The sequence below is a fragment of the Tamandua tetradactyla genome, chromosome 9, assembly GCF_023851605.1.
Source record: "Tamandua tetradactyla isolate mTamTet1 chromosome 9, mTamTet1.pri, whole genome shotgun sequence".
Lineage (NCBI taxonomy): Eukaryota > Metazoa > Chordata > Mammalia > Pilosa > Myrmecophagidae > Tamandua > Tamandua tetradactyla.
The window spans coordinates 1,051,185-1,066,179 of NC_135335.1; the positions used below are offsets into that span (position 1 = coordinate 1,051,185).

Genomic DNA, 14,995 nt, shown 5'->3' on the forward strand with positions numbered 1-14,995 from the left:
CAGGGCTCCCCCCGCCACTCACTCCCACTGTCCCATATAGGCTCGGGCCCCACCGTCTCGGTGGCCTCCACCACCTGCGTGCGAGAAGTCTGTGAATGGTCCGACTGGCTGGACAGCGGCCCCCCAGAACCGGGGATCGAGGGCGGGGACTTTGAGACGCTTGCGAACCTGAGGCTGCGGTTCCCGATCTGCCGGACCCCGGCAGACATCCAGTGCCGGGCACAGCAGGCCCCCCACGTGCCCCTGGACGCACTGGGCCAGAAGGTGGACTGCGACCGGGTGCGGGGGCTGCTGTGCGCCAACTCAGAGCAGAGGCCCCCGCTCTGCCACAACTACGAGCTGCGGGTGCTGTGCTGTGCCCACGTGCCCTGCGGCCCCACCCCTGGCCCTTCACCCAGCCCCACCACAGAGACCGTCGTGTCCACACCTGCAGCGGGCACCACATCCCCCAAATCCCTGCCCACCCCGACTGGGACCACGTCGACGAGAGAAACGACCCTATGGTCGACTCCGAGCTCCAAGGCTACCACCGCCCCCGCCCTGCCGACGCGCTCGCCCTCCACCGCTGTGGCCACCACCTCGTCAGTCAGCACTTCCCGCTGCCAGCCCCTGTGCTGGTGGACACAGTGGTTTGATGAGGATTACCCCAAGTCAGAAGAGGCTGGCGGGGACATCGAGTCCTACGACAAGATCAGGAGCGCGGGAGGGGATGTATGTCGGCAGCCTCGGGCTATCGAGTGCCAGGCCGAGCTGTACCCCAACAGGACCCTTGACCAGATTGGCCAGAAAGTGCACTGTAATGCCAGCTTTGGCCTGGTGTGCAGGAACGAGGAGCAGGAAGGCACATTCAAGATGTGCTATAACTACAGAATCCGCGTTCTGTGCTGTAGCTACAGCAACTGCTGGGCGCAGGGCACCACACTGCCGCCAACCAGGGGGCCGGAGACAGAAACGCCAAGCAGCTGGCCTGGGTCCACTGCCCCAGGGAGCACCCCAAAGTCAGGCCAGACTCCCCCAGTCAGCACAACGGCGGCACTCCCCCCTTTGACACGATCGACGTCCCGACCCACACCTTCCAGTCCCAGCAGCACAAGCCAGGGCACAAGCAGCTGCCAGCCCCGGTGTGAGTGGACGGAGTGGTTCGATGTGGATTTCCCAACCTCCGGCGTCTCGGGCGGGGACATGGAGACGTATGAGAACATCCGGGCCGCGGGTGGTAAAATGTGCCGTGACCCTCAACAGATCGAGTGTAGGGCAGAGAGCTACCCTGAGGTGAGCATCGATCAGATTGGACAGGTGGTGCATTGCAGCCTGCAGGACGGGCTGGTCTGCAGGAACGAGGAACAGAGGGGCCGCTTCAACATGTGCTTCAACTACAACATACGCGTGCTTTGCTGTGATGACTACAGGCACTGTAAGGTCACAACGTCCATGGCTCCATCCACAGTGGCCTTCACAAGGTCAGCCATGGTATCTACTGCCCCATCCACAGTGGCCACCATCACATCATACACAGCCACCACTGCTCCATCCACAGTGGCCACCGCCAGGCCATCTCCAGCCACAACTGCTCCATCCACAGTGTCCACTACTACATCATCCATGGCCACCACTGCTCCATCCACAGTGTCCACAACTACATCATACATGGCCACCACTGCGCCATCCACAGTGTCCACAACTACATCATACATGGCCACCACTGCGCCATCCACAGTGGCCACCACCAGGCCATCCACGGCCGCCACTGCCCCATCCACAGTGGCCATTACCACATCATCCTCGTCTGCCACTGCTCCATCCACAGTGGCCACCACCAGTTCATCCCCAGCCACCACTGCCCCATCCACAGTGGCCACCACCAAGCCATCCACAGCCACCACTGCACCATCCACAGTGGCCATCACCACATCATCCACGGCCGCCACTGCTCCATTCATACAGGCCACGACCAGGCCACCCACAGCCACCACTGCACCAACCACAGCGGCCACCACCAAGCCATCCACAGCTGCCACTGCTTCATCGACAGTGGCCACCACTAGGAAACCCACAGCCACAAATGCTCCATCCACGGTGTCCACCAGTACATCATCCAGGGCCACTACTGCTCCAGGCATGGAAGCCACCACCACATCATCCACAGCCACCACTGCACCATCCACAGCCTCCACCAGACCATCTATGACTTCCACTCCTCCAAAACTGATGACCATCACCACATCATCCATGACAACCACTGCTCCATCCACAGTGGCCACCACCAGGCCATCTCCAGCCACAACTGCTCCATCCACAGTGGCCATCACCACATCATCCATGGCCTCCACTGCTCCATCCACAGTGGCCACCACCACATCATCCACAGCCACCACTGTTCCATCCACAGCCTACACCAGACCACCTATGACTGCCACTTCTCCAATCCTGGTGTCCATCACATCATCCACGGCATCCACTGCTCTGTCTACAGGGGCCATCATCACATCATCCACAGCCGCCACTGCTCCATCCACAGTGGCCATCACCACATCATCCACAACCACCACTGCTCCATCCACAGTGGCCACAACTAGGCCACCCACAGCCACAACTCCTCCATCCAGGGTGTACACCACTACATCATCCACGGCCACCACTGCTCCAGGCATGGAGGCCACCACCACATCATCCACAGTCACCAATGCTCCATCCACAGCCTCCACCAAACCATCTATGAATGCCACTTCTCCAATCCTGGTGGCCATCACATCATCCAGGGCATCCACTGCTCCATCTACAGGGGCCATCATCACATCATCCACAGCCACCACTGCTACATCCACAGTGGCTACCAAAAGCCCATCCACGGCCGCCACTGCTCCATCCACAGTGGTCATCACCACATCATCCACGGCTGCCACTGCCCCATCCACAGTGGCCATCACCACATCATCCACGACCGTCACTGCTCCATCCATAGAGGCCACCACCAGGCCACCCACAGCCACTACTGCTCCATCCACAGTGTCCACCACTATGTTATCCACAGCCGCCACTGCCCCATCCACAGTGGCCATCACCACATCATCCACGGCCACCACTGCTCCATCCACAGTGGCTACCACCAGGCCATCTCCAGCCACAACTGCTCCATCCACTGTGGCTATCACCACATCATCCACAGCCACCACTGCCCCATCAACAGTGGCCATCACATCATCCACGGCTGCCACTGCTCCATCCATAGTGTCCATCACCACATCATCCATGGCCACCACTGCTCCATCCACAGTGGCAATCACCACATCATCCACGGCCGTCACTGCTTCATCCACAGTGGCCACCAGCAGTACATCCACGGCCGCCACTGCCCCATCAACAGTGGCCACCACCAGGCCATCCACGGCCTCCACTGCTCCATCCACAGTGACCACCACCGGGCCATCCACAGCTGCCAGTGCTCCATCCACAATGGCCACCACCAGGCCATCCACAGCCGCTACTGCTCCATCCACAGTGGCCATCAGCACATCATCCACAGCTGCCACTGCACCATCCACAGTGGCCATCACTACATCCTCCAGAGCCTCCACTGCTCCATCCACAGTGGCCACCACTACATCATCCACAGCCGCCACTGCACCATCCACAGTGGCCATCACTACATCATCCACAGCTGCCACTGCACCATCCACAGTGGCCATCACTACATCCTCCAGAGCCTCCACTGCTCCATCCACAGTGGCCACTAAAAGTCCATCCACAGCCACCACTGCTCCATCCACAGTGGCCACCACCACATCAACCACGGCTGCCACTGCCCCATACACAGTGGCCATCACCACATCATCCACAGCTGCCACTGCTTCATCCATAGAGGCCACCACCAGGCCACCCACAGCCACAACTGCTCCATCCACGGTGTCCACCACTGCATCATCCACCGCCGCTACTGCTCCATCCACAGTAGCCACCACCAGGCCATCTTCAGTTCCAACTGCTCCATCCAGAGTGGCCATCACCACATCATCTACGGCCACCACTGCTCCATCCACAGTTGCCACCAAAAGTCCATCCACGGCCACCACTGCTCCATCTACAGTGGCCATCACTACATCCTCCAGAGCCTCCACTGCTCCATCCACAGTGGCCACCAAAAGTCCATCCACAGCCACCACTGCTCCATCCACAGTGGCCATCACCACATCATCTACGGCCACCACTGCTCCATCCACAGTGGCCACCAAAAGTCCATCCACGGCCACCACTGCTACATCCACAGTGGCCATCACTACATCCTCCAGAGCCTCCACTGCTCCATCCACAGTGGCCACCAAAAGTCCATCCACGGCCACCACTGCTCCATCCATAGAGGCCACCACCAGGCCACGCACAACCACAAGTGCTCCATCCACGGTGTCTACCACTACGTCATCCACGGCCGCCACTGCTCCATCCACAGTGGCCATCACCCTATCATCCATGGCCACTACTGCTCCATCCACAGTGGCTACCCCCAGCCCATCCACAGCCACCCCTGCTCGATCCACAGTGGCCATCACCCTATCATCCACAGCCACCACTGCTTCATCCATAGAGGCCACCACCAGGCCACCCACAGCCACTACTGCTCCATCCACGGTGTCCACCACTACATCATCCACAGCTGCCACTGCTCCATCCACAGTGGCCACCACCAGGCCATCCACGGCCGCTACTGCTCCATCCACAGTGGCTACCACCAGGCCGTCTCCAGCCACAACTGCTCCATCTACAGTGGCCAACACCACATCTTCCACGGCCGCCACTGCTCCATCCACAGTGGCTACCACCAGCCCATCCACAGCCGGCACTGCCCCATCCACAGTGGCCATCACCACATCATCTACGGCCACCACTGCTCCATCCACAGTAACCATCACCCTATCATCCACAGGCGCCACTGCTTCATCCATAGAGGCCACCACCAGGCCACCCACAGCCACTACTGCTCCATCCATGGTGTCCGCCACTACATCATCCACAGCTGCCACTGCTCCATCCACAGTGGCCATCACCACATCATCCACGGCCGCTACTGCTCCATCCACAGTGGCCACCACCAGGCCATATCCGACCACAACTGCTCCATCCACAGTGGCCATCACCAAATCATCCACGGCCTCCACTGCTCCATCCAGAGTGGCCATCACCACATCATCCACGAACGTCACTGCTCCATCCATAGAGGCCACCACCAAGCCACCCACAGCCACAACTGCTCCATCCACAGTGTTCACCACTATGTCAGCTACAGCCGCCACTGCCCCATCCACAGTGTCCATCACCACATCATCCACGGCTGCCACTGCACCTTCCACAGTGGCCACCACCAGGCCATCCACGGCTGCTACTTCTCCATCCACAGTGCCCATCACCCTATCATCCACAGCCACCACTGCTCCATCCACAGTGGCTACCACCAGCCCAGCCACAGCCGGCACTGCCCCATCCACAGAGGCCATCACCACACCATCCACGACCACCACTGCCCCATCCACAGTGTCCATCACCACATCATCCACAGCCACCACTGCCCCATCCACAGTGTCCATCACCACATCATCCATGGCCTCCACTGCACTATCCACAGTGGCCACCACCAGGCCATCCATGGCCGCCACTGCTCCATCCACAGTGGCCATCACATCATCCATGGCCACCACTGCTTCATCCACAGAAGCCACCACCAGGCCACGCACAGCCACAACTGCTCCATCCACGGTGTCCATCACTACATCATCCACAGCCACCACTATTCCATCCACAGTGGCCACCACCAGGCCATCCACAGCCGCTACTGCTCCATCCACAGTGGCCACCACCAGGCCATCCACAGCCACAACTGCTCCATCCACAGTGTCCACTACTACATCATCCACAGCCGCCATTGCCCCATCCACAGTGCCCATCACCCTATCATCCACAGCCACCACTGCTCCATCCACAGTGGCTACCACCAGCCCAGCCACAGCCGGCACTGCCCCATCCACAGTGGCCATCACCACACCATCCACGACCACCACTGCCCCATTCACAGTGTCCATCACCACATCATCCACGGCCACCACGGCCCCATCCACAGTGTCCATCACCACATCATCCATGGCCTCCACTGCACCATCCACAGTGGCCACCACCAGGCCATCCATGGCCGCCACTGCTCCATCCACAGTGGCCATCACCACATCATCCATGGCCACCACTGCTTCATCCACAGAAGCCACCACCAGGCCACGCACAGCCACAACTGCTCCATCCACGGTGTCCATCACTACATCATCCACAGCCGCCACTATTCCATCCACAGTGGCCACCACCAGGCCATCCACAGCCGCTACTGCTCCATCCACAGTGGCCACCACCAGGCCATCCACAGCCACAACTGCTCCATCCACAGTGTCCACTACTACGTCATCCACAGCCGCCATTGCCCCATCCACAGTGCCCATCACCCTATCATCCACAGCCACCACTGCTCCATCCACAGTGGCTACCACCAGCCCAGCCACAGCCGGCACTGCCCCATCCACAGTGGCCATCACCACATCATCCACGGCCACCACTGCCCCATCCACAGTGTCCATCACCACATCCTCCATGGCCTCCACTGCACCATCCACAGTGGCCATCACCAGGCCATCCACGGCCGCCACTGCTCCATCCACAGTGGCCATCACCACATCATCCATGGCCACCACTGCTTCATCCACAGAAGCCACCACCAGGCCACCCACAGCCACAACTGCTCCATCCACGGTGTCCATCACTACATCATCCACAGCCGCCACTATTCCATCCACAGTGGCCACCACCAGGCCATCCACAGCCACTACTGCTCCATCCACAGTGGCCACCACCAGGCCATCCACAGCCACAACTGCTCCATCCACAGTGTCCACTACTACGTCATCCACAGCCGCCATTGCCCCATCCACAGTGCCCATCACCCTATCATCCACAGCCACCAATGCTCCATCCACAGTGGCTACCACCAGCCCAGCCACCGCCGGCACTGCCCCATCCACAGTGGCCATCACCACATCATCCACGAACGTCACTGCTCCATCCATAGAGGCCACCACCAAGCCACCCACAGCCACAACTGCTCCATCCACAGTGTCCACTACTACGTCATCCACAGCTGCCACTGCTCCATCCACAGTGCCCTTCACCCTATCATCCACGGCCACCACTGCCCCATCCACAGTAGCTACCACCAGCCTAGCCACGGCCGGCACTGCCCCATCCACAGTGGCCATCACCACACCATCCACGGCCACCACAGCTCCATCCATAGTGGGCACCACCAGGCCATACACGGCCGCTACTGCTCCATCCACAGTGGCCATCACCACATCATCCATGGCCACCACTGCTTCATCCACAGAAGCCACCACCAGGCCACCCACAGCCACAACTGCTCCATCCATGGTGTCCACTGTTACATCATCCAGGGCTGCTACTGTTCCATCCACAGTGGCCACCACCAGGCCATCTTCAGTTCCAACTGCTCCATCCACATTGGCCATCACCACATCATCTATGGCCACCACTGCTCCATCCACAGAGGCCATCAAAAGTCCATCCACGGCCGCCACTGCTCCATCCACAGAGGCCATCATCACATCATCCACGGATACCACGGCTCCATCCACAGTGTCCACCACTACGTCATCTACAGCCGCCACTGCCCCATCCACAGTGTCCATCACCACATCATCCACGGCCGCCACTGCTCCTTCCACAGTGGCCATCACCACATCATCCACGGCCACCACTGCTCCTTCCACAGTGGCCATCACCACATCATCCACAGCCACCACTGCTCCATCTATAGAGGCCACCACCAGGCCACGCAGAGCCACAACTGCTCCATCCACAGTGTCCACCACTACGTCATCTACAGCCACCACTGCCCCATCCACAGTGTCCATCACCACATCATCCATGGCCACCACTGCTCCATTCATAGAGGCCACCACCAGGCCATCCACAGCCGCTACTGCTCCATCCACAGAGGCCATCACCACATCATCCACGGCCACCACTACTCCATCCACAGTGGCCATCACCACATCAACCACGGCTGCCACTGCCCCATACACAGTGACCATCACCACATCATCCACAGCTGCCACTGCTTCATCCATAGAGGCCACCACCAGGCCACCCACAGCCACAACTGCTCCATCCACGGTGTCCACCACTGCATCATCCACCGCCGCTACTGCTCCATCCACAGTAGCCACCACCAGGCCATCTTCAGTTCCAACTGCTCCATCCAGAGTGGCCATCACCACATCATCTACGGCCACCACTGCTCCATCCACAGTTGCCACCAAAAGTCCATCCACGGCCACCACTGCTCCATCCACAGTGGCCATCACTACATCCTCCAGAGCCTCCACTGCTCCATCCACAGTGGCCACCAAAAGTCCATCCACAGCCACCACTGCTCCATCCACAGTGGCCACCACCACATCAACCACGGCTGCCACTGCCCCATACACAGTGGCCATCACCACATCATCCACAGCTGCCACTGCTTCATCCATAGAGGCCACCACCAGGCCACCCACAGCCACAACTGCTCCATCCACGGTGTCCACCACTACATCATCCACCGCCGCTACTGCTCCATCCACAGTAGCCACCACCAGGCCATCTTCAGTTCCAACTGCTCCATCCAGAGTGGCCATCACCACATCATCTACGGCCACCACTGCTCCATCCACAGTGGCCACCAAAAGTCCATCCACAGCCACCACTGCTCCATCCACAGTGGCCATCACTACATCCTCCAGAGCCTCCACTGCTCCATCCACAGCGGCCACCACCAGGCCATCCACGGCCACTACTGCCCCATCCACAGTGGCCACCACCAGGCCATCTCCAGCCACCACTGCTCCATCCACAGTGTCTACCACTACGTCATCTACAGCCACCACTGCCCCATCCACAGTGTCCATCACCACATCATCCACGGCCGCCACTGCTCCATCCATAGAGGCCACCACCAGGCCACGCACAGCCACAACTGCTCCATCCACAGCGGCCACCACCAGGCCATCCACGGCCACTACTGCCCCATCCACAGTGGCCACCACCAGGCCATCTCCAGCCACCACTGCTCCATCCACAGTGTCTACCACTACATCATCTACAGCCACCACTGCCCCATCCACAGTGTCCATCACCACATCATCCACGGCCGCCACTGCTCCATCCATAGAGGCCACCACCAGGCCACGCACAGCCACAACTGCTCCATCCACAGTGTCCACCACTACCTCATCCACAGCTGCCACTGCTCCTTCCACAGCGGCCATCACCACATCATCCACAGCCGCCACTGCACCATCCACAGTGTCCATCACTACGTCATTTACAGCCACCACTGCCCCATCCACAGTGTCCATCACCACATCATCCACGGCCGCCAGTGCTCCATCCATAGAGGCCACCACCAGGCCACACGCAGCCACAACTGCTCCATCCATGGTGTCCACCACTACATCATCCACATCCACCACTGTTCCATCCACAGTGGCCACCACTAGGTCATCTCCAGCCACAACTGCTCCATCCACAGTGGCCATCACCACATCATCCACGGCCCCCAGTGCTTCATCCACAGTGGCTACCACCAGGCCATCTCCAGCCACAGTGGCTGTCACCACATCATCCACGGTCGCCACTGCTCCATCCACAGTGGCCACCACCAGGCCACTCACAGCCACACCTGCTCCATCCACGGTGTCTACCACTATGTCATCCACAGCCGCCACTGCACCATCCACAGTAGCCATCACCAGGCCATCCACGGCCACTACTGCCCCATCCACAGTGGCCACCACCAGGCCATCTCCAGCCACCACTGCTCCATCCACAGTGTCTACCACTACATCATCTACAGCCACCACTGCCCCATCCACAGTGTCCATCACCACATCATCCACGGCCGCCACTGCTCCATCCATAGAGGCCACCACCAGGCCACGCACAGCCACAACTGCTCCATCCACAGTGTCCACCACTACCTCATCCACAGCTGCCACTGCTCCTTCCACAGTGGCCATCACCACATCATCCACAGCCGCCACTGCACCATCCACAGTGTCCATCACTACGTCATTTACAGCCACCACTGCCCCATCCACAGTGTCCATCACCACATCATCCACGGCCACCACTGCTCCATCCATAGAGGCCACCACCAGGCCACACGCAGCCACAACTGCTCCATCCATGGTGTCCACCACTACATCATCCACATCCACCACTGTTCCATCCACAGTGGCCACCACTAGGTCATCTCCAGCCACAACTGCTCTATCCACAGTGGCCATCACCACATCATCCACGGCCCCCAGTGCTTCATCCACAGTGGCTACCACCAGGCCATCTCCAGCCACAGTGGCTGTCACCACATCATCCACGGTCGCCACTGCTCCATCCACAGTGGCCACCACCAGGCCACTCACAGCCACACCTGCTCCATCCACGGTGTCTACCACTATGTCATCCACAGCCGCCACTGCACCATCCACAGTAGCCATCACCAGGCCATCCACGGCCGCCACTGCCCCATCTACAGTGGCCATCACCACATCATCCACGGCCGCCATTGCTCCATCCACAGTGGCCACCGTGCCTTCCATGGCCACTAGTGTCCCACCTACGGCTGCCACCAAGTCATCCACAGCTGCCACAGACAGACTTCATTCATCTTCTATGCCAGGGCCCTCAACGCTGGCCACCACACAGAGGTACCCCACGTCACCTAGTACCACCATGGAAGGCTCCACCCCCAACATGCAGACCAGCTCATTTTTACCGAGGACTACTGAGAAGGTCTCCATCTCCAGTCCATCTGCCCCCCCAGCCTCCCACACCCAGCTTCTTCACACATCTCAGTCCACCCTTGGAACTCCAACACCTACTGCCCAGTCAGCTTTGTCTACGATGTCCTCTAGGCCCTCTCAGGCCAGCTCACCCTTAACCACGACTCAAACATCTCAGGGAAGGAGGACAACCTTTGGTTCCACCCTCTCCTCCAGCCCCCCGAAGCCCAGCACAACCCCGTCCACCTTGGCCTCATCGCCTGGCACAGACTGTGAGCCCCACTGCACATGGACAGACTGGTTCGACGAAGACTACCCCATCCCTGGGCCCAGGGGTGGAGATTATGAGACCTATGCGGTGCTACGCTCGGCTGGCCATGTCTTTTGTGCGCGCCCCATGGACATCCAGTGCCGTTCTGAGAGGGAGCTGGAGCAGCCCGCGGCCGGCGTGGGCCAAGTGGTGCACTGTGACGTGCGCTTCGGGCTGGTGTGCCGCAACCAGGAGCAGCCTGGGCTCAAGTACTGCCACAACTACCACGTGCGCGTGCTCTGCTGCAACTACAGCCACTGCGGGATTGCCACGCCCCCTACCCCCTCCACTGGCCCCTGGGAGACGGCTCTGGTGACCACCCTCCCACCCCCTGAGGTGACCTCCAGGGGTACTGCACACTCTGGCTCCCCGCCCCCAGGCACCGCCCCCACAGGGTCCGTGCCCTCCTCGGGTGCCCCCTGGAACACCTCTGTGAACATGCCCACTCCCACCTTGCCAGCCGAGACCAGCTCCACCCCCCACGTGGCAGCATCCACCACCTGCCAGCCCCGCTGTGCCTGGACAGACTGGCTTGACCAGAGCTACCCTATGCCAGGGGCTGCCGGGGGAGACTTCGAGACCTTTGCCGACCTTCGTGCAGCAGGAGTGGCCATCTGCGAGGAGCCTCTGGACGTGGAGTGCCGAGCCGAGCTCTGGCCCGACACCCCTCTGGGGGAGCTGGGGCAGGTGGTACGGTGCAGCCGGGATGAGGGCCTGGTGTGCCGGAACCAGGACCAGGCTGGGCCCTTCAAGATCTGCCTCAATTTTCACATCCGTGTGTTCTGCTGCAACACCAGCCACTGCCCACACACCACTGCAGTGGCCCCCACAGGGACAAGCCTGGAACAGCACTCCACGCTGGCCACCAGCACCACAGCCCTCCCCTCTTCTACCGTCGGACCCACAGCCCCCGGCACAGGACCCACCCTAGTCCCCCCTGGGTGCCAGCCCACCTGCTACTGGACCGACTGGCTGGACAGCGACCGACCCCAGCCTGGCCGCTTTGAGGGGGACATTGAGACTTACTACAACATTGCAGACGCGGGCGGACGGCTATGTGCGAAGCCTGTGGCCATCGAGTGCGCAGCCACCCTGTTCCCGGGCGTGCCCCTGGCGCAGCTGGGTCAGGTGGTACAGTGCCACGTGAGCTATGGGCTCATATGCAGGAACCACTGGCAAAGGGAGAACCAGACTTGCTACAACTACCACCTGCGCGTGCGCTGCTGTGACCACTACGACCACTGCAGGAGCACGGCTGCCACCACGCCGCCCACTGCCACTGCAGCCAGCACCCGGCCCTCAGCCACGGCCACCCCACAGACCCATCCGACAGCACGTGGAAGCACCGAAGGGGGTTCCGTCCCCACTGAGACCCTCGCCACGTCACCCGGGGCCACCAAGGGTGTCTCCATCTCCACAGAGACCCTCGCCTCGTCAACTGGGCCCACCGAGGGTGGTGTCTCCGTCCCCACTGAGACCCTTGCTGCGTCAACCAGGCCCACCGAGGGTGTCTCCGTCCCCACTGAGACCCTCGTCACGTCACCCAGGACCACTGAGGGTGTCTCCGTCTCCACCCAGACCCTCGCCTCGTCAACTGGACCCACCAAGGGTGGTGTCTCCGTCCCCACTGAGACCCTTGCTGCGTCAACCAGGCCCACCGAGGGTGTCTCCGTCCCCACTGAGACCCTCGTCACGTCACCCAGGACCACTGAGGGTGTCTCCGTCCCCACCCAGACCCTTGCCTCGTCAACTGGGCCCACCGAGGGTGTCTCCGTCCCCACTGAGACCCTTGTCACGTCACCTGGGGCCACCGAGGGTTTCTCCGTCCCTACCCAGACCCTCGCCACGTCACCCAGGACCACCGAGGGTGTCTCCATCCCCACTGAGACCCTTGCCACGTCACCCAGGACCACTGAGGGTGTCTCCGTCCCCACCGAGACCCTCGCCACATCACCCGGGGCTACCAAGAGTGTCTCCGTCCCCACCGAGATCCTCACCATGTCAACTGGGCCCACCGAGGGTGTCTCCATCCCCACCGAGACCCTCATTGCATCAACTGGGCCCACCACGGGTGTCTCCATCCCCACTGAGACCCTTGCCACATCACCCGGGGCCACTGAGGGTCTCTCTGTTCCCACTGAGACCCTTGCCACGTCACCTGGGGCCACTCAAAGGTCCACCATCCCCCAAACAGAAACACACCCCACATCCCCAACTCTCACCGAAGGCCTCACCATCACCACCACACTGACGCACCCCTTGCTGCCCGGAACCACTGAGAAGGTGTCCATCTCCAGCCCCTCTGCGCCCCCAGCATCCCAAACCCAGCTCCTTCACACATCTCCCCAGCCCACCCCTGGAACCCCAGTGACCACTGCCCCATCAGCCTCATCCACAGAGCCCTCTAGGCCCTCTCTGGTTAGCTCACCCCTAACCACGGCTCACACATCTGGGGGCACGAGGCCCACCTTTGGGACCAGCCTCTCCTCCAGTCCCCCAAGGCCTGGCACCACCCTGACCCCCTTGGCCACGTTGCCCACCCAAGGCTGTGCACCCCGCTGTGTGTGGACAGAGTGGCTGGATGAGCATGCCCCCACCTCCGCCCCTGAAGGTGGCGACTTCGAAACCTACACCTTCCTGCGCTCGGCCGGCCACATCTTCTGCACGCGCCCCGTGGACATCCAGTGCCGGTCCGAGACAGAGCCAGACAAGGCCCTGGCCGGCGTGGGCCAAGTGGTGCACTGTGACGTGCACTCCGGGCTGGTGTGCCGCAACCAGGAGCAGCCCGGGCTCCAGTACTGCCACAACTACCAAGTGCGTGTGCTCTGCTGCGACGACTACAGCCACTGCCCCACGCCGCTCCTTCCGACGTTGCAGCCCACCTCACACCCCAGCTCAGCCTTTACCGTGACACCTTGCTTTTGCCAGGCCTTTGGAGAACTGTTCTCTCCAGGTGAGTAAATGGAGCCCCCAATTCACGCTTTCCCACATACCGAGTTCCCCTGGTCATCTGTCCATGTGGGAAACTCTTCAGTTTGTTGAACACAGGACTTTCCCACACTGAATTTCCATGACCTGGGTATAGCTTGTGATCATTCATGGCCCCTGCACTCTTCTAGCCTCTTGCCCCATGGCAGGTGTGTCCTCCTGTTCCAGTTTTCCCCTGAACACTCCCTGTTGCTCTGACTGCTTTGTCAACCCAGGTATGCCTTCCCTCTCTTCATTTGTCTTTTCTCTCTCATAGGGGACATTGTGTACAATCAAACTGACAGAGCCGGCTGCCATTTCTATGCTATTTGCAATGAGCGTTGTGATGTTGACCGCTTCCAGGGTGCCTGCCCCAGTGCGTTCCCAACCATGCCCTCTGTGGCCTCATCCCCTGCGACCACGTCTCCATCTAGCCCGCTCCACCCCAGTGCATCCCCAACCATGTCCTCTGTGGCCTCATCCCCTGTGACCACGTCTCCATCCAGCCCTCTCCCAGGATGCTCTAACACCGTCCCTCCACGCCAGGTGTGTCTCCCCATATCCTCCCTGATTTGTGTCCTGCATCTGTCGCCAGGATGCTTGTCAGGGGCAAAACCCTGCGTGGGTCTTCTGAGGGTTCCTTTCATGGCAGGTTGGGGCAAAGAACAAGAGCCCTCCCCAGTGTCCCTGGCCCTGACCTGTCACCTCTCCATTGGTGGCTCTGGTTCCCAAGGGTCCAGAACCCTGGGTCATTCCTTTGGGCCCTTCTGGAGTTCTCGCAAGGACGTGGGCAGCTCTGGGCAGCCAGCCACCCTGCAGCCCCTGTGTCTCAGGCCTTCTTGAGGACCTG

General features: G+C 60.7%; 1 protein-coding gene across 1 annotated transcript in view; it reads left to right on the plus strand.

Annotated features, from left to right (window-relative positions):
* MUC5B (mucin 5B, oligomeric mucus/gel-forming) overlaps nucleotides 1-14,995 on the plus strand; it is a 38,880-nt gene that overhangs the window by 14,004 nt on the left and 9,881 nt on the right. The window contains exons 29-30 of the mRNA XM_077115195.1: nucleotides 41-14,131; nucleotides 14,423-14,691. Of these exons, the coding sequence (XP_076971310.1) occupies nucleotides 41-14,131; nucleotides 14,423-14,691 (14,360 nt within the window). The remainder of the gene's footprint in view (nucleotides 1-40; nucleotides 14,132-14,422; nucleotides 14,692-14,995) is intronic.